Source organism: Culex quinquefasciatus, chromosome 2 (genome assembly GCF_015732765.1).
Source record: "Culex quinquefasciatus strain JHB chromosome 2, VPISU_Cqui_1.0_pri_paternal, whole genome shotgun sequence".
Taxonomy (NCBI): Eukaryota; Metazoa; Arthropoda; class Insecta; order Diptera; family Culicidae; genus Culex; species Culex quinquefasciatus.
This window is the reverse complement of record NC_051862.1, coordinates 181,912,617-181,934,477: the sequence shown is the minus strand read 5'-3', so window position 1 is coordinate 181,934,477 and position 21,861 is coordinate 181,912,617. Positions and strand designations below refer to the sequence as shown.

General features: G+C 37.2%; 7 protein-coding genes across 10 annotated transcripts in view; 2 read left to right on the top strand and 5 right to left on the bottom strand.

The window, feature by feature from the left end:
• The window catches only part of LOC6033261 (inositol-pentakisphosphate 2-kinase), a 233,718-nt gene that overhangs the window by 126,500 nt on the left and 85,357 nt on the right, over window positions 1-21,861 (top strand). For 2 of the 3 annotated variants that reach the window (XM_038251592.1, XM_038251591.1), the window contains one exon: window positions 10,692-10,751. The exons of the other annotated variant lie outside the window; for it this stretch is intronic. The gene's annotated coding sequence lies outside the window, so the exon portion shown is untranslated. The remainder of the gene's footprint in view (window positions 1-10,691; window positions 10,752-21,861) is intronic. 3 annotated transcript variants of the gene reach the window in all.
• On the bottom strand, window positions 1,706-2,500 carry LOC6033249. The gene is made up of 4 exons (XM_038251599.1): window positions 2,421-2,500; window positions 2,197-2,361; window positions 1,987-2,145; window positions 1,706-1,925 (listed from the first exon to the last, which is right to left on the bottom strand). The coding sequence occupies exons 1-4, from the start codon at window positions 2,475-2,477 to the stop codon at window positions 1,758-1,760; spliced, it is 549 nt and encodes a 182-aa protein (XP_038107527.1). The 5' UTR covers window positions 2,478-2,500; the 3' UTR covers window positions 1,706-1,757.
• On the bottom strand, window positions 3,748-5,358 carry LOC119766617. The gene is made up of 4 exons (XM_038251598.1): window positions 5,244-5,358; window positions 5,019-5,183; window positions 4,804-4,962; window positions 3,748-3,978 (listed from the first exon to the last, which is right to left on the bottom strand). The coding sequence occupies exons 1-4, from the start codon at window positions 5,298-5,300 to the stop codon at window positions 3,811-3,813; spliced, it is 549 nt and encodes a 182-aa protein (XP_038107526.1). The 5' UTR covers window positions 5,301-5,358; the 3' UTR covers window positions 3,748-3,810.
• On the bottom strand, window positions 7,973-9,509 carry LOC6033251. 2 transcript variants are annotated; one of them, XM_038251600.1, is made up of 5 exons: window positions 9,428-9,503; window positions 9,209-9,373; window positions 8,994-9,152; window positions 8,233-8,930; window positions 7,973-8,177 (listed from the first exon to the last, which is right to left on the bottom strand). In XM_038251600.1, exons 1-4 carry the CDS (start codon window positions 9,479-9,481, stop codon window positions 8,763-8,765), a joined length of 546 nt encoding a protein of 181 aa, XP_038107528.1. In that variant the 5' UTR covers window positions 9,482-9,503; the 3' UTR covers window positions 7,973-8,177; window positions 8,233-8,762. The 2 variants fall into 2 exon arrangements, 1 of the variants encoding a protein (XP_038107528.1); XR_005277012.1 differs by lacking the exon at window positions 7,973-8,177 and having other exon boundaries at window positions 8,239-8,397; window positions 8,457-8,930; window positions 9,428-9,509.
• On the bottom strand, window positions 10,685-12,044 carry LOC6033252. Its single transcript, XM_001843675.2, has 4 exons — window positions 11,734-12,044; window positions 11,498-11,662; window positions 11,285-11,443; window positions 10,685-11,229 (listed from the first exon to the last, which is right to left on the bottom strand). Exons 1-4 carry the CDS (start codon window positions 11,809-11,811, stop codon window positions 11,062-11,064), a joined length of 570 nt encoding a protein of 189 aa, XP_001843727.2. The 5' UTR covers window positions 11,812-12,044; the 3' UTR covers window positions 10,685-11,061.
• LOC6033253 lies at window positions 17,240-18,292 on the bottom strand. The gene is made up of 4 exons (XM_001843676.2): window positions 17,959-18,292; window positions 17,737-17,901; window positions 17,519-17,677; window positions 17,240-17,458 (listed from the first exon to the last, which is right to left on the bottom strand). Exons 1-4 carry the CDS (start codon window positions 18,010-18,012, stop codon window positions 17,291-17,293), a joined length of 546 nt encoding a protein of 181 aa, XP_001843728.1. The 5' UTR covers window positions 18,013-18,292; the 3' UTR covers window positions 17,240-17,290.
• On the top strand, window positions 19,873-20,817 carry LOC6033254. The gene is made up of 4 exons (XM_038251597.1): window positions 19,873-20,029; window positions 20,106-20,270; window positions 20,328-20,486; window positions 20,581-20,817. Exons 1-4 carry the CDS (start codon window positions 19,970-19,972, stop codon window positions 20,746-20,748), a joined length of 552 nt encoding a protein of 183 aa, XP_038107525.1. The 5' UTR covers window positions 19,873-19,969; the 3' UTR covers window positions 20,749-20,817.

Sequence of the window (21,861 nt, the reverse complement as noted above, 5' to 3'; positions counted from 1 at the left end):
GAGGATATTTCATTACTGAACTGAGTAAGAGATGATTAAAGTTCACAATTTTGCCATACGTAAAGCGAACTGCAAAACTTGATTTACGGTTGCCACGATATCTCGAGATGGGATGGACCAAATTGGCTGGAATTTGGGGTGAAGACCCCCAAGATATATCCCGTGTGCATGACGAAGCCCGATTTTGAAATTTTGCTTTTTTAAAAATACAAAAATCAAAAACTGACGTTTTTTTATATGGAAAACATAAAAAATAATTTTATTTTTATTTTTAAATAAGGTTTTTGAAAATTGGCCTTCATCATGCACACAGGACCAGTTTAACGAGTCTTCATCAAAATTTTGAGCTGATTTGGTCAAAGCTGTGTTGAGATATCGTGGCACCCGTTTTTTGAAACTGCTAACTTAAAATAGCTATATCTCGGCAATGGTACATCCAAATGTCTTCATATTTATTTTGTTAAAAGATTTTAAAAAAAGTTTAAGTGTGTGCTCATACCAACCTCTGGCAATTTTGACGATTTACATGTATGTAACCCCTTAACTAAATTGCAATAAAAATTGCATAAAAAACTAAATTGCTTAATAAATTGCAAAATGCCTACCAAAGGAGCTATTACATTACGGCAAACAAACAACAAACTTTTTGACAGTTTGCCTGCTTTGTTTATTTGCCTGGATTTGTTTGTACAAACGTCAGCCTGCATACATTTTGCATTGTTTGCGAGTTTGGCAAACAGTCAAACACGAAAAAGTGCGAATTTGTATGTTTGTTTGTTTGTTTGCGATAGTGCAATGGCTCCTTAAATAGCCATGTGCCAACTCCTCTTGCTCGATTATACTATGGCTTTAATAGAGTTTATTCATAAAATCAGAATGTAGAAAAGACTTTGCCGAATATTTTTTTCAAAATAAAATATCCGAATTTGTTTAATTTTAGCTGAAATAAACGCAATCTCGTAAAGTTAACACCGATTTTGCCCAAAATTCTTGATTTCAAATCTAACAACAAAAAAATCACACGATTTTTTAAATTACCAATTACATTTTGAAAAAGAGCGGAAAAGCCGTTCAGAAGAGCTTTTCATTTTAAAATTATTTCAATTTTCAGAAATTCAGGAAAAAATAACCTATTTTTGCGCATGTTAAAAAAATGGCCGTAACACTTGAAGATTTTGAGAATGTAACAGATTTTAAATCTTCTGCTTGTATATATGTTTGGATCTTGTACATTCAATTCATTATATTAAAAAAACAGACTTTTTTTTCCTTGTTGAACGAATTACGTTGATATTTTCGTTTTGAAGTAATCTTCTATATGTATAAAATTCGACGGATTTGTTCGAACGCGAATCAGTTCAATACGGAGCGTCGGATCGAGGAAAGAGCGTTGGGTTCGTATAAGTCCAAGGAAGGAAACCGTCAATCTCCAAGCGAAACTTAATAGGGGATACAGCGGAGAATTTCGACTGTCCCCTTAAAAAAGTGGAGCATTAACATTTTCCGTTTTCCAAATCCTTTTCCTTACCCTCGGTGCGCGGTGGCGATGGGAATGGCCGGCAATGGATGGCTGGCGTTGAATATCTGATTTGATTTAGTTACAGTGTTCCTAGTTATCAATTTCCAAGTACGATACATAAGAAAAAAAAAGTCAGAAGTGAATTTTGAAACAAATCAGTAGTGATTGAAACGCCGTTGAACATTATTTCTTACATGAACTTTATTAAAGGTTTACTGAAAAGTTACGGATTGCTCGTTCAAACTTCCGAAACGGTGATCGGAATCATCATGCACTCCACAACGCGCTTCACGTTCCGGGTTGATGTGATCTCGTAGTACATTCGCCACTCGCCGATAAACGACGGGGGGACCTTAAGCATTGCAGCGAAATTTCCAATGTTCATGTTGTTGATGTGCTCTTCGTGCTAAAATAAAGTTTTTATTTTACAACTTGTTTGCATACGAGTGCTTATTAAAAGTTCTCACTCCGACCCGATAGGGACACGATTTCTGCTTCATTATATGCGTGTACGGGTACCAAACCTCATGTGGCATTTGCAAAAGAAGGCAAATGTCCCGTACATCTCGAGAAACTATCCCAGGGATCCAGCTGCCCCGTTCCAATCGCTCGGTGTACATATTCCACTGAAAATGACACCAATTAATATCATCTGAAGGAAATAAGGTTTTCCGTACCCTTGTCGGACTGCCGTATTCCTGCTTGAATCTGTACGTCCCATTCATCGTAATCGATCCATCCTGCTCTGGCTGTATGTGAAACTGTGAAAAATCATCCTCTGGTAAAGGTTTTCCATTTTCGCAAATGCGGAAATCATCGTCGAAGTCGATCGATAGAACAGCCTGATGCGAAAAATCGGGATTAGGTTAGGTAACGTTAAAATAACATTAATGTGTTTTACATAGCTGATTTTAAAAGAAGTTATGAATAACATCAAAAATGCACTGGTTAACAACATTATTTAAAGTAAACTGAACCTATACCACTAATCATTAAAAGCGTACCGGTATTCTTTTCATTGCAAAAAATAAAAATAAAAAAAATCTTGGAATCACTTACAGTATATACATTAGGGTGGGTACGGATTTTGAAAAGTTCTCAGATCAAGTTCTGGTGTGGTTCCCCTTGTAGGGCATACCCATAGAGACTCTCACGCCAAATTTCAGCTCATTTGGTTGAAAACTGGCTTGTCTCAAGCGGGTTCAAGTTTACATGGAAATTACTGTGGGAAATTTTGAATTTTCGTTCATTCGCTCCTACAGGCCTGGGGAAAACATGTAGAAACTTCTAGGATGGCCAGAAATGAGTGGAATCGTCTGGAGAACAACTTTTCCTAAGAGACCAGGTCGATTCGTTCAACCCCCATCGAGCTCAACGGCAATACATCCGGGGTTTTCGGAACCAACGGTTTTCCCCAGAAAAGCATCAAATTTTCCTTAGCATGCTATGAATGCTTGATGAAAACCGCGACGCCACGTGTCAAACAGCTACCACGTGGACTAGTATCGCCTATAAAAAATTACTTTTTTTTACTTTTTGAACCATAGAATTATCATTCATGGTGATCAGGATACTATTCAGCTGTATTCTGAACCTCTAAATAAGAAAAAAACTGTTATGGTGCAAATTTTACAATCACGTGGTAGCTGTTTGACACGTGGCGTCGCGGTTTTCATCAAGCATTCATAGCATGCTAAGGAAAATTTGATGCTTTTCTGGGGAAAACCGTTGGTTCCGAAAACCCCGGATGTATTGCCGTTGAGCTCGATGGGGGTTGAACGAATCGACCTGGTCTTTTAGGAAAAGTTGTTCTCCAGACGATTCCGCTCATTTCTGGCCATCCTAGAAGTTTCTACATGTTTTCCCCAGATCTGTAGGAGCGAATGAACGAAAATTCAAAATTTCCCATAGTAATTTCCATGTAAACTTGAACCCGCTTGAGACAAGCCAGTTTTCAACCAAATAAGCTGAAATTTGGCGTGAGAGTCTCTATGGGTATGCCCTACAAGGGGAACCACACCAGAACTGGATCTGAGAACTTTTCAAAATCCGTACCCACCCTAATATACATAGTGCAACAACGGATGCATTAACGAATTATCTACACGATATCTTAACATGCAAGCTTACACGACACATCTTTATTTAATTTCCTGAATCAATCATCATTTTTTTAAAATCATAATTCCATTTCTGCATGGCATGTCTCAATGTGATACTTTCGAATATTTATAATAAGTTTCGAGACTAAATCAATTTCTAGAAAGCTTTAATTTCCAATAAGTAAAATGTTACGCTTCGGAAACGGACACCGGAATTATCATACATTCCTCGAAGCGTTTTCCTCGTCGGGTAGTAGCTACCGCATAGTACAGCCGCCACTCGCCGAGAAAATCCGGCGGAATATTAAACATGGCAGCATAGTTTCCGATGTTCATGTTGTTGGCATGCTCTTCGTGCTTTAAGAAAATGAAATAGTTACAGGTTGGATACTTATACTAAACCCGAATCAAACTCCGCTGACATTCGGTGCTGACCAAGCTACTGACATCCGTTGTAAGCTTTTCCGTCAACCTGTGTGGTGCGAGGTCTGTTGCCGTTTTCAAACAAGCTCAAATTGTCAAAATTGCACCAGCGTTTCAAGGCTTTGGAAACTCATGTTATGGCAGATTTTTTTAAGAATCTCAGATTTAAAAAAATGAAACTCATCTTGAAATAAATTTCGGGTATAAATACCTTTTTTAATAAATAATTATAAAATATTAATAAAAAATTACACAGCAAAAAATAATGTAAATTTGGAAGCTGTAATTTTGGAAGGTTGAATATTACCTCTTTCATGATTTAATTTTACCTCAATTTAGACTGAAAAAGTGACATTACATCAGAAAAGTGGTAAAATTACACATTTCCAGAGGTAAAATCACACTTTTTTCTGACATAAAAGATGTACCCCTTCCCAGATGTAATATTACCATGATTTTTTTTTTTTCTGTGTAGCATGCCATATTTTGCTTAGTACCTTGACGGAAACCAAAACAAAACTGACAGCGCACACCACTCAGCTGACAACCATTGACAGTATTCAAGGTCATCAAGGGTGACATTGGGTCTGGGAGGTGAGATTGGGTCATACAAATTTCAGCATTTTTGTATGACCTAATTTCACCCCCACATCCAATGTCACCCCTGATGACGCTCAACATTGTCAACAGTGGGGTAGCATTACCAAGTAACAAAAAGCCGCTCACGGTAGAGCGGTACAAATGGAAGATATTACTTACTCCTGCCCGGAAAGGGCACGTTTTCTGCTTCATATGTCGCGCATACGGATACCATGGTTCGTTTGGCATTTGCAGCGAAATGCAAATGTTGTAAACTTCTCGCGCCACGATTTCTGGGACCCAGCTGCCCCGGTCTAGCCGTTCGGTGTATAAATTCCACTAAAAAAAATCTGTAATTATCGTGGCTGAGAATTAATTCAAACAGAAAGAAAAACCTTGGTCGGATTTTCGTAGTCCTTCGTAAATTTGACAGTCCCATTTAGTGTTACAGATCCGTTGTCCTCGGGTATAATTTGAAAATTTGAAAAATCCATCCCCACCATAGGCTTTCCGTTGCCGCATTCCCGAAAGTCATCGTCGAAGTCAACCGAAAGAACAGCCTGAAGCATTTAATTTTGTAAAAAAACAAAAGTTTCTGAATTTACAAAATGACTACTTACATTGCTGTGTTTGAGCAGCGATAGAAAAACCACTATAAATGCAACACTCAAATACATTCTGGTAGGTAGCTTAGTAAAGTTTTGCTTGATGAATGATTGTAATGATCCTGGGTCACTTGAACTAATAGTGCGTTAGATGGCTGGAAGTGGGCTGCTAGAAACTATTTTTCAATCTCTTTGATTAAAGCTATTCACTGAAACGTGAAATCAAAAGTTTCATGTTATCCAGTCACGCAAACTTGTTTTTGAAATTGTTGTGATTGTTGTGATACATGAAGATTTATTCGGATTTGTAAAATCCCCTCAGTTGGCACGATTAATCTAATAAATATATTTGATTGATTTGAAAACAACAATAAAATGTAACTTTTAAAATTTCAATTGCAATGAAAAGATTGTTATTGTCATTGCCAAATCCCGTACAAGGAAAAAGATCCGTAAAAAAATTCGAGTGGCCTTTACTATATCGTGCTTGCCATTTCATTATGGCACATAACTTTTTTAACCAAAAGTGTGTCCCTTTCACACCTTATGAAAACTGTCATTTGAGTGAAATGCCATCTTTGTTCTTTAATCGAAATAAAAACATTTAAATGTCAAGAAAACTTTTTATTAAAAATTTGTCAGTCTGACGTTATTGAAAAGTGTTCTTTACAAATTACACCTCCGAAACCGTCATCGGTATCATCAGGCACTCCTCGACTCGGACCCCGTTCCTGTTTGTAGCGAAACTGAAGAACAATCGCCATTCTCCAATAAACGACGGAGGCACCTGTAGCAACTCTGCGTAGTTCCCAATGGTGACATTTTCGACGAATTCTTCATGCTGGTAAAAAGATTCCCTAAAGTTGTTGGAAAATAAAACTCCCTCAAATGGACTTACCCCTGCCCGAAAGGGACACGTTTTTTGAACCATGTTACGAGTGACCATGTACCACGGTTCATGTGGCGCTTGAAGAACCGAGCAAAGGTTCGGAACGATCCGAGACAGTAAACCTGGGATCCAGGTGCCGCGTTCTAGCTTTTGAGAGTGAAGTTTACACTGCAAGTTGAGCTTTTTTGATTTTTCATTTGTTACAAAAAAAGCTAACTTTCTTACCCAAATTGGATCCTCATAATCCTCGGTAAATCTGGCGGATCCGTTCAAAGTCGTAGTACCATCATCCTCGGATATGATTTGAATGTGGGAAAAGTCCACCGCTGGAAACTGCTTTCCATTTCCACAATTTTGTAAGTCACCATCGGCTACGTCGATTGATAGTGTAGCCTGGTAAAAATCAAGTTACTAGAAAAGCAGTAAATAGAATTTAAGTTCTTCGACTTACAAGACATGCTTTGGTAAAGGACAGAAGGATCACTAGTCTACACCAAAAGGACATCATAGTGGCGATTACAAGCGGTAGCAACCAGTTTGGAGTAATTTTATTAAAATTTAGCTGCTCATTTGCATTGACTTGATATTGCCATAATTGACTTCACGCGCCGTGTTTAAATGACACGTGTTGCAAGTGATCTACGTAGTTTCCTATCGACCGGATCGCAATTTTAGGTTAACTTCAAAAGTTCCGGGACCGTGGTGTAGGGGTAAGCGTGGTTGCCTCTCACCCAGTCGGCTTGGGTTCGATCCCAGACGGTCCCGGTGGCATTTTTTGAGACGAGATTTGTCTGACCACGCCTTCCGTCGGATGGCGAAGTATATGTTGGCCCCGGTCTAATCAAAAAGGGTTAGGTCGATAGCTCAGTCCAGGTGTAGGAGTCGTCTCCTTGGGTCCTGTCTCGGTGGAGTCGCTGATAGGCAGTTGGACTAACAATCCAAAGGTCGTCAGTTCGAATCCCGGGGTGGATGGAAGCTTAGGTGTAAAAAGAGGTTTGCAAATGCCTCAAGAATCAAGCCTTCGGACACCTAGTTTCGAGTAGGAATCTCGCAATCGAGAACGCCAAGGCAATGCAGTAGAGCGAATAATTTGATTTGAATTTTAAATTACTTTGCCTCCAGAAGCTCATTTCGTCGCTGTCGTGCTAACTTGTCATTGTCGATTTTGGGTTAAATTTAGTTAAGAATTCCATGTTGTGCAGCTCACAATACCTTTTGATCTTCACAGATCCCCAATATTTCGATTTCAATCCTGAGATATTCAATAAAAACCAAAAAAGCTCCGTGCATTTTTGTCACTTTACATGAAAGAAGTCATTTTGTCAATTTTTGTAGGTCAGTGTTATGTACTTTATGCTTTTGGAACTAACGCATTGTCTTAGTACAAACAAAATCGTTTTACTGCATTTCAAAAGTCAGTGAATTGGACATAAAATTATAAAAATAATCGTACAATAACACTTCAATCGATGTGCCTTCCGAGCTTTTATGCTATTAAAACAAAAATTCGGCATGATTTTTAGGAAACGGCTTACTTTTAATCGCTAAAAATAACAGTTCTGAAAACTACTTTTCCGCATCGATTTCAGAGCTGAAAAGTTTAACTTTTCAGCACTGGTATTGAAAAGCAATACTGAACTAATCATTTCCCCTTTATTGCCCGCTATTAAACTTGAACTTATCAAATCAAACCTCCGAAACAGTCATTGCCATCATCAGGCACTCCGGGACACGCCTGCCGTTCCTGGTCGTGGTGATCTCGTAGTACATTCTCCAATCCCCAATGAACGACGGCGGTAGGTGAAGATAGTCAGCAAAGTTTCCAATATTGGAAGGTTTTCCGTTTTCTACGTGCTTTACGATAATATTATTTTCAGAAGAATGACACTTTCGAGTATCAATTCTTACCCCAGCCTTGTACGGGCATGTCTTCTGCTTCAGCAGTCGCGTGTACGGATACCATAGTTCGGTGGGCATTTGCAAAAGTGGGCAAACGTTTTGGACTACGCGATTGAAGAATCCAGAAACCCATGCTCCTCGTTCTAGCTTTTTAGAGTAGACTAGAAGCTGAAAATTATGCATATTTTTTTACTTAATGATTCTATGATATCTCACGCTGGTTGGACTTTCATAATTCCCTGTGAATCGCACCGATCCATTCAACGTCATGGATCCATCTTCTTCTGGTATTATTTGAAAGTTTGAGAAATCCAGCGCCGGAAACGGTAATTCATTTTCACACTCGCGGAAGTCATCATCGATGTCGATCGATAAAGAGGCCTGCACAAACATTTGTTTTAAATTATTTTGCAAATAATTGAACTATGTATTTTTCATACCAAACAGTATTGTAAATGTAATATCCAAATTAGTAAAATCCCACTCAACACCATTTTGATATTAGTTCTATTGAAGGTGCACTTGAGGAATGAACCATCGACAAACATGATACAAAAGGTCGATACGAATCAAAACATTTCCGATTTTATTAGTTTAGTTACGATTACCTGTAACAAGTGTCACGTTGGTGCGATTAAGTTTGATCACGCGATCATTACTGGTTGTTTGTCAATGTCCGTCGAAGTGCCTTCCTAGCTGTGGTGTGAGAAAATACTGACAATATTCGAGCACAAAGATGTTCCAAATTACACTTCCGTAATGGTCATCAGGACCATCAAGCACTGCATTACACGCTTCCGTTTCCGAGTTGTAGCGACCTCGTAGTAAACTCTCCATTCGCCAATAAACGACGGCGGTAGGTTTAGTATTTCGGCATAGTTTCCAATGTTAATGGAATTCACTGGCTCGATGTGCTTCAAAGTAAGACTTTCTGTCAAGTCATCAATACTCAGTGTGACATTCACACGCAAACTTACCCCGGCCCTGTAAGGGCACGACTTCTGTTTCATTATACTGGTGAACGGGTACCAGATTTCGTGTGGTAACTGCAGCAGCGGACACATGTTAAGGACCTCTCGATTTAAGAATCCTGGAACCCATTCGCCCCGTTCAAGCTTTTTCGAGTAGAGACGAAGCTGGAAGGAAAACTCGTTCGAATTATTGTTACGTTTCCAACTCAGGAACCCCTTACTCTGGTAGGACTTTCAAAATCTCCTGTGAACTGAACGGAGCCATTCATCGTCATGGAACCGTCTTCTTCCGGTATTATTTGGAAATTTGAAAAATCAATCGCTGGATAAGGTAGCCCATTTCCACACTCGCGAAAGTCATCATCGATGTCGACTGATAGAGAGGCCTAAGATTAAAAAAATATAATTAATGGATTCCAAATTCCAAGTTTTATACAAACCCAATTGTGCTTTAGAAATGATAGGCAAATTAATGTTATACTCCAAATAAACATATTGAAAACTACTTGTTGTAGGTCTACTTTAGCAATGAAAAAACATAAACAATATTTAGAAAAGTAAAATTACCAATCTTCACGTATCATCTACATGTGTCATACGTAACTGATCGTGCTCTTTGCAATAAAATATTATCACGCAATAAGTAGGGTAACATCGGAATTGTATAAAGGTGCAACTACCCCAACTTAACACAAAAAGTCCAATTCCGAGATCGAATTATCTTATACATACTTTCAAATCACTCCTTTTTTTGGCACCGCCATGTAGTTTTGCAAATTTCGTATTTTTTTCTTTAAAAAAAACAACAACTTGAAGCATGTTTGTGGGTTGTAAATTTAAAATTTTAATCTTGGGCTTTTTGCCTTCCCTCCTTAAAAATATAATAATTTCACAATTCACACTTACACAACTACACCTAACTGTTTCGGAGCGTTAAACGCTCATCGTTTGGTACGGTATGTCCACGCATCCTTCCTCCCCTGCTGATTCTGGTGAAAAGTGATCGTTCACAGAGTCTGTCTCTGCGGTTAATGCTACGCAGTAGGCCTGGCCACTAAATTTTTTGCTGTAAATTTTTGGCGTTACTCATCTTGCAGGAACCTTTACGCGTTTATTTAAAAAATATGTACCTAGATAAGTGGGTCTCGTGGCGCAGGGGTAGCGGCTTCGGCTGCCGATCCCGATGATGCTATGAGACGCGGGTTCGATTCCCGCCTTATCCACTGAGCTTCTATCGGATGGTGAAGTAAAACGTCGGTCCCGGTTTCTCCTGTCTCGTCAGAGGCGCTGGAGCAGAAATCCCACGTTAGAGGAAGGCCATGCCCCGGGGGGCGTAGTGCCAATAGTTTCGTTTTTTTTTTCGTACCTAGATAAAAACGGACCCATAATTAAAAACAGTGCTCATAATTTTAAAGTTCAAAGAATTTTTCACGCTTATTTCGGCAGAAAAGCTACAATTTAGTGTAGTGAGATAAAGATGACGATTTCTGCAACATTCCTTTACTGTGAATGTACATTGGCAGTGTTGCCATATTTTCGCCAATGTGTTGAAGATAATTCATAACGATTATTTTTCAGCACTCTGTAAACAATACAAACAACTCACTCTTTGCTCGGTACTTGCAATCAACCAAAAAACCGCATCCGAGCTTATTTGGTATGCCAAGCCTTAACCTCTCGGCAATTTCTTTTCTCTTCTTTCAGAATATTGATTGCACACCTATCATCATCATCATCGTCATCTTGGCTGAAATCATCACACAGGTTTGTTGAACCCTTGGCCGTAAAAAGCCAGCACACACACCAAATTGCGACGCAGTAGAATTTCGGCGAAGAACACCCCACTAACCGGCTCTGGGGCCTGGGTTCCCTGGCCTGGCCAATCTCTCCACACACACATTTTGACTTTTTGATGTCGTGAGGAAATTTCTCCAACTTCTTTTGGTATATTTTGAAGAAAGGATGATAAAAAAAAACGTTGGAAAAGAACTTTGATTAAAAATAGAACGAACATAAGTTGACAAACTCCTGAACAAAAATTCGTTCCCTCTTGAAACTCTTCACCCATTTCCTCCTAAACCTCGGCGATTGTGGCTGGCACCATGTAGCACTCCTTCTCGAGACGCCCATTGCGGAAGGTGGTGATTTCGTTGTAGATTCTCCAATCGCCGATGAACGCCGCTGGAATCTCGAACGCAGACGCCACGTTTCCAATGTTTAAGTTGTCGAAACTTTCCGAGTACTGCAATGAAACAACTTAATTTTATTTTTGAAAGTCCCAACAGAAAAAAAATCACCCCTGCTTTGATTGGACAGTGTCCCTGCTTCAAATGTTTTGTAAATTGGTACCATGATTCGGTTTGCAGTTGAAGAACCGCGCAAAAATTGGGGATATCTCGCGAGATTATTCCAGGGTTCCATTTGCCTTGCTCCTGTCGCTTAGAATACATGTTCCACTATAAAGAAGCGGGTATTATTTTACTAGAGATATTCCAGCTTGTGCCACCCACCCTGGTAGGATTCCCGAAACCGTTAATAATCTTGACCGTTCCATTCACCACCATGGTTCCATCATCTTGGGGCAGTATGCTAAACTGGGACAGATCCACATCTGGTATCGGCATCCCATTTCCGCACTCACGTATATCTTCGTCAAAATCAACAGTAATTATAGCCTTTTTGTTTAAAAAAAATAAAAAAATAAAAAAAAAACATACAAAATTTGCTAATAACTTGATAAACTTACCATATTCGATGAGAAGTTCCATACAAAGATGATGAGGATGAACCATTGTTGTATCATTTTATTAGAACTGATGCTCATCCTTTCAGTTTGTGAACTGATGGATCTCCGCCAGGAGTAGTTTAATAAAATTACTCGAACGTGACTTAAATGATAGTATTATGGAAAGCTGAATCACTGATCAAATTATGATATATTTAATCAACCAAACTTCTCTACTAACCGCATGTAATCAAACTTGTTGATCGATTTACAAGTTCCTGTTTATATACTAAACTCTACATTTTTTTATGCAGTTTTCATCTTCTAATTAAAACCATGCTGATAGCCAACACAAGTTTGGAATAACATTTTTTGTTATGGAAGATTAGTTGTTGAAATAAAAAAAAAATAATAACAAAGATTTGTTCGAAAAATAACTGAAAATGTTATTAGTTTGTTATTACAATAACAATCCAATAACAAGAAAATCATAACGGCGAATAACAAATCTTGTTATAAATAACATAAAATGTTACAGGCCTAGTATTTTCAAATATCAAAAAATGTTATTCCCACGTTATTTCCGTCTGCTTGGGCACGCCCTTGTAACATCAGTTTTTGGTATTCCTGTGGTCTTCCACTAACATGATTTTGGTATGATTTCATGGTATTTTACCATTTAATACCGGGCAACCAAGAGCATATTTTGGTCGCTGTAATTTGAAAAGTAATATCAAAATTTGGTAAAAAAGGTCATTTTAGTATAGCAGTTGCAATTAGCGAAAAAAAAAACGAAAATGATATCACAATGCTACATATGCAACAGCAAAATCTACTCACCTGATGATTCCATGTTGTTCTCAGTGATATTCTTCGCCTCATCGAATACATTTGTTATTGATGAACGGCATATCCTTGAAGTTCTTGAAACTTCTGAAAAATAAATGTTATTGAAATGAAACTGGATTCCAATCTCCAAAAATTCAATATTATTATGGATTGACTCGTTAATCAAAGTATTTTTTTCCGACTTAGGGACATTTCAACGATTTCAAAATTTTCTTAGTGGGTATATCAAAAATTTAAAAAATCATTTTTAACATTTTTGGTTTTCAAATTATTTTAGCGCAAAAAAATGACCTTGTCAAAATTGATCAAAATTCTCACATAGTTTCAGAAGAAATTGTAATAATGTAATACCAAAATAATACCAAAATTTGGTATCCTGACTAAGAAAATTATCCTCAATTTCAAGTCATTTCTTTAGGGGGTTTATATATTTTTTTTAAATCAAGTTTGAAATTTTTGATTTTGTTTTGCATTTGCTCTTAGACATCTTTTAAGCGCAAAATTTATAACCTTGATCAAAATTTTCCCATAGTTTCTGAAGAAATTCATAAAATACTTAATACCAAAAAATTACCAAAATGTGGTATCCTGACTTAAAAATTTCCTCAATTTTAAGTCATTTCTTTAGGGGGTACATCAAAACTTTTTAAAATCGGGTTTGAAATTTTCGCTTTGAGACATAATTTTAGGGCAAAATTAATTATCTTATCAATATTGGTCAAAATGTTCCCATAGTTTGTGAGGAATTTGATAAAATACTGAAATACCAAAAGAATACCAAAATGTGGTGTCTGATCATTGACAAATTCTGCAATTTTGCAATATTAAAACAATACCTTAAATTGGTATGATACCAAATTTTTCACTTGTGTAAGATAAATTTTAAAGGGTCCAAGAATATCAAAATTTGGTATTGATACCAGCGAAAGGTATTATTACGCATTTCACTTGATATTTAACCCATGCTCAGGTATATAAAAAATCATACATTTGTCCGTTGCTTGAAAAGAGTACACTTAATCAAAATTAAACAAAATTACAAATTGATTTAAAATTTTATGATGTTTTGAAAAGTAACAATAATAATCATAGCTCCATTTTCAAAAGGGCTTCCTTTGAGACAATATAAATATAAACATTTTATTAAAAAAAAAAAACATATATCAATTTCGGATTATTGAGAGTACTACTTGCTGAATGTTTGTTTTTAAATGATGTTCTATTCATCAACTTTTTATGTTTCTTTTTTTCTAAATATCACAGTCGTTTACTTCGAACACACACTGCCCAAACTGCCCAGACCTTTCCGCAGTCCAGACCGTGGCGTATCATCGCGCACGAAGATCTCCCAACTTCCGGCAATCGAAGAATCCACCATACTCAACTTCAGTTGCCCAAAGCTCTTGGCGCTCTGCAGCAGCTCCCGCTTGTACCGTTCGCCACCAAACACCACCCGAATCGGCTGCGTTCTTGCACCGGGAAGTCGTCTAGCTTCTTCGACGGCCCCGCGTGGCACCGAACATCCCAAAACCGCGGCTATTTTGAGAACAACCTGGACGGTGTCCTCCTTCGCCGTGGTAGGATATCCGAGAATCATCACATTCCTAGCGCGTTTGGTTCGCTCGACTTCCGCTTCCAGCTGCTCAATGTTGCTGGCGACCTGGCGATTCACGGCCTGCGAGGTGTCCAGCGATGTCTTGATCGAGCGTTGGTCCTTGGACAGTCGGTTCACGTCCTGCCGCAGCTGGTCCAGTTGTTCGGACAGAAAGCCCTGGAACTCCTTCATTTCGGCAATCGCTTCCAGGATGGTGGTCATTTCTGCGCGCAGTTGACGGGTCAGGTTTGTTGTCTCGTTGCGTAGCTGCTGAATTTCCGGCACGGTGGAGGGTGGGTTCTTCGTTTTCCGGTTGGACGCCGCCATGTTGGGATGGGATGTTGGAGTGGTGCAACCGTTGGTTGCCACTGCGGAGCAGCCACTAAATTTGCGATGCATTGGCAGAATGTATTTATGGTAGGAACGGGGCCTAGAATCAATTACTCATCCTAATTTCGAACAATTGTGTAATGTTTCTTGTACAGTTCAGGCATTCGAAATGAGTCACAATGGTAATTTCTCAGGCAAGCAATTTCTTTGGAATTTATTGCTTCAGAATGCTTTGAATAGTTAAACATGTTTTATTAATCGAATTATTCACCAATAAAAAAACAACTCAAAACTATAAGTCCAAATTATGCGAGAACATACGTAGAAATGTAAATTGATGTTACTACAAAATTGTTAGGTTTACAAAAAGAAAGAAATTAAACAAATGATGGGATCTTTTATTTACTTGAATTTCCCAATCATTTAAATAACAAACAAATAATTAGTCAAAACGGAAATAAACTCATCTATAGTTGGATTTTCCTTACATACTTAAAAAACAACAACAATTGGAAGTCAAAATGACAATGATTTCTTAATACACAGATCATCATAAAATCGAATTTCAAAATATTGTGCAACTATCTTGCATTATGAGTTGTCATCAGAATTGATTGAATAACTTATATATATTTAATAAAATCCTTTTTACCCCCAATTTTTCAACTCGTGATATTCCTAAAACTATTTGTTCGATCTTGAATGTTGAAACATGATATCGTAAAACGGGGTGACTTTGAAAGGTTTGCGATTTTTCCGCAAAGTGAAGAGTACAATTAAAATCCGTAGGGAATGGTTTGGAATCATACCGACCGTGGTAGAGAAGTGTTCAAAGTACCTCAAGAAGAACTGTTCATAACATTTTAAAAAGTTTAAATAGTTAGTTCGTTATAGTTAAGAAAATGTTTTTTTATTATTTTAAACATCCCAAAGTGTCATGATTTTCTCAATGAATATGATTTTGAATCGGAAAACGGAATGCTTTTCAGATTCTTTGGACAATTTCCACTAGGAGAAGGTCAAATAAGTTTGTAAATTTAAAAAAATGTGTGTTTCTGAAACACAACTTAAATAAAACTCCATGTTTGTAGGCAATTTCAGTTGAACAAATTTCATGCAAAGTGTGAAAACTTGTGATTCGTGCTTAGAATTTAGTATAAAATGTAATATTAATCGATAATTTTATAAATAAAACTAGTTTCAACAAATTTCAGGCAAAATTCTGACTTTTTAATAATTTTACCTAAAATTTATTTGTATTTTGTTAAAAGCTTATAAACTTAGTTAACTAAATGAAACATTGATTTTTTTCTTAAAAACTAAATCAGCTACTTCAGTGATAGTATATTTAACGTACAAATATTGTTTGAACATCTTCAATATGATTTTAATTGAAAAACTATGATTATCAAATTCACCCAGGAATTTAATCTAAAATTTGTTAACGTAACTATTTTTCTAAACACTATTGAAAAAACTTGTTTTTTTTTTTCAAAATAGTGCATGGACTTTGTGTGACCTACCCCAGTACATGTTTAAAAAAATAATCTTGAGAAAACCCTTGCCTGTTGGAAAATATTCTAAAAACAAATTGAAATCCTATCAAAGTCACCCCGGTTTACGGTACATCTGTGAAATATTCTGCCTTTTTTCTGTAAACAATATTTTAGGATTTGAAAATCTAGCCCAACATTTGAAAATGCCCAAAATTAGTTTTTTAAAGCTCATTCAAGAGGTGTGATGAAGTTTAAAAAAACTATTATTTGTTGCAAAGTTTTTAAGAATTTGTTGATTTTTTTGAAAATATAAACCTTTAATTTTAAAGTGAAGAATTGGCTCATAATCATAATCATTTTTTTCTAGAAAGTTTTTCATCATTGAAATTAAATGAAACACATAGACAAAAAATCATTTTTTATGGCAACCTCCCTTACATATTTCTTTAAAAATTACTGTTTTATTCATATTGTTTCATAAAGAAATTAATTTGTGGTTAAAAGTTTTAGCTTTACATTTTAATTTTTTCTTCATATGTGTGACATTTCTACTAAGTTAAAACTTTGTTTTCCGATGTCAATATTTCAATAAAATTTTCTATATTAGTTATTTATTTTTAATAAAACATAAAAAGCATGAAATTTTGACATAAAATATGTGTTTAAGAACTCGAAATAATAACAAAAATTTGAATAAAAAGAAACCGTTAAGGCTGGTACAAATATTTTTAAAAGTTTTTGTCACCCCCCCCCCCTTCAAAATTGGCCCGAAAAATCAGGGGGCAAAAAAAATATTTTTACAATAAACTTCAAAATTTCAATGAAAATTCAATTGCAACCAACTGAAATCAAATTAAAATACATTCTTCTGCGTTTAAAATCATTTTTAGCATGTTTGGGTTTATTAAAAAATCTTAAGATTTTTTGAAAATTTTCGATGCAAAACCTTTTTTTTCGATACAATTTTGGTTTTTGTCAGATCTTAGATTTTTTTGAAAACTAATGATTGCAAAACAACTAAACTAGTGTAAAATGCATTTTAAAACACTTTTTTCATTTAAATGTGAAGACTATGGCTTGTTATTTAAATTTTTATATTTTTTTTATTTTTTGCCCCCCCCCCCCCCTTGACCTCGGCCAGGGCCGAGGGACAAAAACTTTTTTAAATATTTGCATCGGCCTAAGTAAAAGTAATACATTGAATGACCAACTTTTTAAAGTTTAAAACACAATTTAATGTGTCTTATTAGTGTTTTGATTTGATTTGAAATGAAACAATTTTATTTATTTTCATGAGTTTTTTTTCTTACTAAACTTCAGAAATAGTCGTCGGCACCATGTAGCACTGCTTTACGAACCTTCCGTTCCGGAGAGTGGTGATTTCATGATAGATTCTCCAATCACCGATAAATTGGGGCGGCGTGTCGAAAGCTGCTGCCACATTCCCAATGTTAAGGTCAACCACATGTTCCGTGTACTGTAATGTGAAATTTTGTTAAATTAAGTTATTTTACTGTAATAAATCAGCGGTACCTACCCCAGCTTTAAACGGGCACTGTTTCTGGCGCAAATGCTTCGTAAACTGATACCAAGCTTCAGTTGGCACTTGCAGCACCGCGCAGATATTCGGAATGTCCCGCGAAACTATTCCAGGGTGCCACTTGCCCTGCTCCAGTCGTTCAGAGTACATCCTCCACTTCAAATTTTAATGTTTTTTTTTTTTAATTTAAAGAAAAGTTATTACAATTCACTCACCCTGGTAGGGTTTCCATAGTCTTTGATAATCTTGACGGTTCCGTTCAACACCATGGTTCCATCCTCTTGAGGTAGTACGCTGAATAGGGCCATGTTTACATCCGGCATTGGCAATCCATTCCCGCACTCTCGCAAGTCTTCGTGAAAGTCGATAGCTACGGCGGCCTTTCGAATTTACAAAATTTAATTGTTTATTCGAATCTGTTATTGAGTAGTACGAACCCAAATTTGCTGGACATTTGAAATCCAGATGGGTACAAAAATCAGAGCTTTCATATTAAATGTGTTGTTTACTCTTGGAATATCTTACACAAATGATTCAAAAGCGAACGGTACAGTGAACAACTGTTTGGATGTTTTTCAGTTTAGATAAAAGATATCATTTGACAGTTTCCTGTACATGAAAGAGATGAATTATTTGAAGTATAAAATTGATCTTGCGTGGTTTAATTTCAACTTAACACGCAATGAACTACTTGTGAAATTTGTCACCGGATCTGAAAATCCTTTATTTTAACGAAAGGTATTACCCTTCAACGGCGAAACGACTTCGCACAAAGTTTGCCAACCTTAATCGCAAAACAATTACGCTCGATTAGCACTTAGTTTGCACTAAACTCCGCGATCCCAATCTCGCGCGAGAGTGCAACAGCTGCATCACCTCATTTGCCATCGACAATGGACTCCGACGATTGTGTGTTTGCCTACATAGCTGTAGAGTATATGAAAAACAGCAAATTATGCTAATCAGAATCGTTGTTTATTGACCGAACTCCTCCTCGCAAATTGCTAGCGCTAGTGTACGTTGTGGCGTTGTTTTCACCCGGACCTCGCCTGTAACTGTGCCGTTGGCCTCCGTGCCCCCGGAGTTCGAATCGACTTCAATTCTAGCCTGGGTGACGCAAAAGCGGTTCTGAAATGACACTTTGGAGGTTAGCGTTTTCCCACGAGGTCTTGCGGGGTACCCAAGAAAACTATGTAGTCGACGCTTGAACCAGTATAAATCCTAATCGCTTTGCAGAGATCTAGCTTAGAAGACGGCGGTGGCGGCGGCGTTGTCCAATGACAAAGTTAATGGTTCTTCTTGCTTCAGGGTAGTTCGTTCATGACTTGAATCTCACTAAGACTACACTGGCTTGACTGCCCTATAAATCTCACATTAGCGGCACTCACCGGACTTAGTCATCGGACGCATCGAGGGCTTACCCTCTCCGGCTGATCTAATGCGCGAACATGGACGATAAATTTCGCGCATGGAGTTCACTTGCCTGCTCAGTAGCCGCCAACAACACCGATGTCAGGTACAACTTTATTCCATTAACGATGCAAGATGCGGGACGCTAACCTTTATCTTGTCTATGTGGAGTTTAACGGAGTTGGAGGAAGTTGTTACCGCCATAAATCTACTTTACCTAGCGATTCGAGGGGTAGCACCGTGTGTGAAAGTAGCCTGAAAGGTAACTCGCGGTAATGGTAGTAGAGTTTTGAATTAGGTTTTTGGGATTAGGGCACACTGGCTTGCTCAACTTTTCATAGCTCGCCAGCGATATTTGAAAACTTTGCCTTGTAAATTCATCAGCAGATACAATCACCCCTAACTTAGCAATTCTAATACGCGCCCCAATCGCTGTTCGAGAGGTTCTGAGATGAGTTTCATCACCTCCGGCTGCATACAAAGCATGTGCTCCATTCGCTGAAAGCTTGCACAGTGCTGAGTACAAACAACTCGCGAAATCGCGCAGTCCATTACCATTAATTGATTCTTCTTATTGCTATTCCCATCGATCTACCGTATTCAATATTCATTCAATCGGAAAGATACGTGCATAGTGAGTGAGAGGCCAATCTCCCCACGGGGGGAACACACAATGTAACGTATTGATTGTACTCGGCCCGGGGGTCGTGGACAATGGTTGCGACAACTACTGCTGCTGCTGGAGGCACAACACTGTTTAGGTTGACCTTTTGTTGGGAGCATGTTCAAAATCAGTCTACAATCTTTAGAACGAAAAGATTAGTACAATTCCATTATTTGCGACTAACTTTTTGAATCGTGCAATGAATTGTCAACGAATCCTGGTTATGATTGACAATAATTACAACAAAATGTAGCAATTGCATTGTTGAGATTTCATCTTTTATTCGAATACATAAGTACCAACTAGTGATTCAGTTCTACTAGCTCTAATAGGAGATCGGTCGCATTTGTAGAACAAGTTTAGTATGAGTTGCAATGATTGTTTGGGATTCAACGTTTTTCTGTGCCTTGCTGTCATTTTTGCATTTGAGTAAGGTAGGACCTTTTGTAAACACATATTGTATTGTAAGATCTACGCTAACGACTTTTTGATTGCGATACCCGCTTCAAGGCAACTCTCTCGATCGATTTTGACGAGGACATTCGTGATTGTGACAATGAAACCCCAATGCCGGGAATAGACACGTCAAACTTTCAAATTTTACCTCAACCGGACGGATCGATTACGGTGAACGGAACCGCTCGATTCACAAAGGACTATGGCAATCCTACCAGAGTAAGTCCGCGGATCAGTTTGTAATATCAAACAGACTAATTGGAAGAAACTTTTTAGTGGAAGTTCTACACCAAACGGCTGGAGCGCGGAAGGTGGATTCCGGGCATTGTTTCGCGGGACATTTCGAACGTCTGTTCGGTTCTGCAAATGCCGTACGAACTGTGGTATCCGTTCACTAGGCTGATGCAGCGGAAATTTTGTCCCTTCAAAGCTGGGGTGAGTCGCGTCATTCAACATTGGGTCGTAACGTTGTACTAATTTAGGAAGATCCGTGGTAGATTTTCACATTGATCACAATCAATCTTTTAAGCACGAGGAGCACATGAACAACGTCAACATAGGAAACCTGGCCAAAACATTTGAAGTTTCGCCGGATTTTATCGGCGAATGGCGAGTTTATCATGCAATTACGACAACCCGGAACGGGAGACCCTTTGATGAGTGTTTCATGGTATCGGTATCCGTTTCGGAGGTTTGAGTTTAAATTTTAATAATAATCAAACATTCTTTAGCATTTCTATTGTTATTTTTAATATTTTAAATAAATGATAAAAATGTAATAGTGACAATTTTCATTATAAATTTAAGGTTTTGAAAATATATTTTTTCTTTCTTTGAAATGGTCAATTTGCGTTGAATATCCAGATTTAAAAAAAATATGAATATGCTAAAAAAACAACCCCCTTAACTGTCCATGTGGTTTATGGTTGGCCCCTTACAATGGATTGCATGATAGATCCAGACTTCATTTTCATCTTAATTACTAGATACGGTTTCATATGATGTCTCTTAAATTGTTATGATTTGAAATAAAGTTGCCAGATTTTCAAATTGTATTGCTCAAAAAAAACAATTTTCCAATTCTCTACGAAATCGGCTGGCAAAAAAATAAAAATGTATAAAAGTTGAAATTACGAGCCATGCAGCCATGGTGGCCACTGAAGTCGGGAAATCGGGAAAGTCGGGAAAAAGTCGAGAATTCGCCAAAATCCGCCAAAAATCGGGAAAAAGTCGGGAATTTATGATTTTTTGTCAAAAAGTCAGGAATTATCAGCATGCTTGATTGAACATTATTTTTTTAACTCTTCAATAATTTTGTAATATTTTGTACAATTCTCAAATTGAATTCACTCAATTCTGCTTTAATAACATACTTTAAATTTAAGGTTCTTTTCACTATTTCAATATATTTGAGTATGGAAAAGCTGTTTAAGACATTCAAAATCTTAATTAATATTGGAGTCTTTGACACAGATCTTCATAATATTTTTAATGAATCATATAATCTCTATAAATTTTTGTTTATCATACAAGAGACAAAGTTAATGAAAAACTAATATAAAAATAGAGCCTGATGGCCAGCTTAGCGTTATGATTCTATTTTATTTTGTCACATAGATTGAATATTTGAAAACAGATTCCAACTTGAGTTTGGCAATGGTTTTTTGGTAAATATTTTTAATTGTTTAACTAAATTCTTTAAGTAATTAAAATATGTTGCCGTTAAACTTTTTTTGTGAGTATGGTTTAGAGCGTCCAATTTCCCGGGGTTACAGAATTCCCGGGAAACGGGAAATTTTCAACAAATTTC

What these genes read in the sequence shown, in the direction of transcription:
- LOC119766617 (XM_038251598.1), bottom strand. Translation starts at nt 5,300, where the DNA reads ATGTATTTGAGTGTTGCATTTATAGTGGTTTTTCTATCGCTGCTCAAA. An exon ending in CGCTGCTCAAACACAGCAAT is followed by an intron (nt 5,184 to 5,243) that starts GTAAGTAGTCAT and finishes TAAATGCTTCAG; the next exon opens with GCTGTTCTTTCGGTTGACTT. An exon ending in CGTGCCCTTTCCGGGCAGGA is followed by an intron (nt 3,979 to 4,803) that starts GTAAGTAATATC and finishes ATTTTCTTAAAG; the next exon opens with CACGAAGAGCATGCCAACAA.
- LOC6033249 (XM_038251599.1), bottom strand. Translation starts at nt 2,477, where the DNA reads ATGTTGTTAACCAGTGCATTTTTGATGTTATTCATAACTTCTTTTAAA. An exon ending in CTTCTTTTAAAATCAGCTAT is followed by an intron (nt 2,362 to 2,420) that starts GTAAAACACATT and finishes TTTTCGCATCAG; the next exon opens with GCTGTTCTATCGATCGACTT. An exon ending in AATACGGCAGTCCGACAAGG is followed by an intron (nt 2,146 to 2,196) that starts GTACGGAAAACC and finishes TGTCATTTTCAG; the next exon opens with TGGAATATGTACACCGAGCG.
- LOC6033253 (XM_001843676.2), bottom strand. Translation starts at nt 18,012, where the DNA reads ATGAAAGCTCTGATTTTTGTACCCATCTGGATTTCAAATGTCCAGCAA. An exon ending in CAAATGTCCAGCAAATTTGG is followed by an intron (nt 17,902 to 17,958) that starts GTTCGTACTACT and finishes TAAATTCGAAAG; the next exon opens with GCCGCCGTAGCTATCGACTT. An exon ending in AGTGCCCGTTTAAAGCTGGG is followed by an intron (nt 17,459 to 17,518) that starts GTAGGTACCGCT and finishes TTCACATTACAG; the next exon opens with TACACGGAACATGTGGTTGA.
- LOC6033251 (XM_038251600.1), bottom strand. Translation starts at nt 9,481, where the DNA reads ATGTTTATTTGGAGTATAACATTAATTTGCCTATCATTTCTAAAGCAC. An exon ending in CATTTCTAAAGCACAATTGG is followed by an intron (nt 9,374 to 9,427) that starts GTTTGTATAAAA and finishes TTTTAATCTTAG; the next exon opens with GCCTCTCTATCAGTCGACAT. An exon ending in ATTTTGAAAGTCCTACCAGA is followed by an intron (nt 9,153 to 9,208) that starts GTAAGGGGTTCC and finishes TTTTCCTTCCAG; the next exon opens with CTTCGTCTCTACTCGAAAAA.
- LOC6033254 (XM_038251597.1), top strand. Translation starts at nt 19,970, where the DNA reads ATGATTGTTTGGGATTCAACGTTTTTCTGTGCCTTGCTGTCATTTTTG. An exon ending in ACTATGGCAATCCTACCAGA is followed by an intron (nt 20,271 to 20,327) that starts GTAAGTCCGCGG and finishes GAAACTTTTTAG; the next exon opens with TGGAAGTTCTACACCAAACG. An exon ending in TTTGTCCCTTCAAAGCTGGG is followed by an intron (nt 20,487 to 20,580) that starts GTGAGTCGCGTC and finishes CAATCTTTTAAG; the next exon opens with CACGAGGAGCACATGAACAA.
- LOC6033252 (XM_001843675.2), bottom strand. Translation starts at nt 11,811, where the DNA reads ATGAGCATCAGTTCTAATAAAATGATACAACAATGGTTCATCCTCATC. An exon ending in GGAACTTCTCATCGAATATG is followed by an intron (nt 11,663 to 11,733) that starts GTAAGTTTATCA and finishes TTAAACAAAAAG; the next exon opens with GCTATAATTACTGTTGATTT. An exon ending in GTTTCGGGAATCCTACCAGG is followed by an intron (nt 11,444 to 11,497) that starts GTGGGTGGCACA and finishes GCTTCTTTATAG; the next exon opens with TGGAACATGTATTCTAAGCG.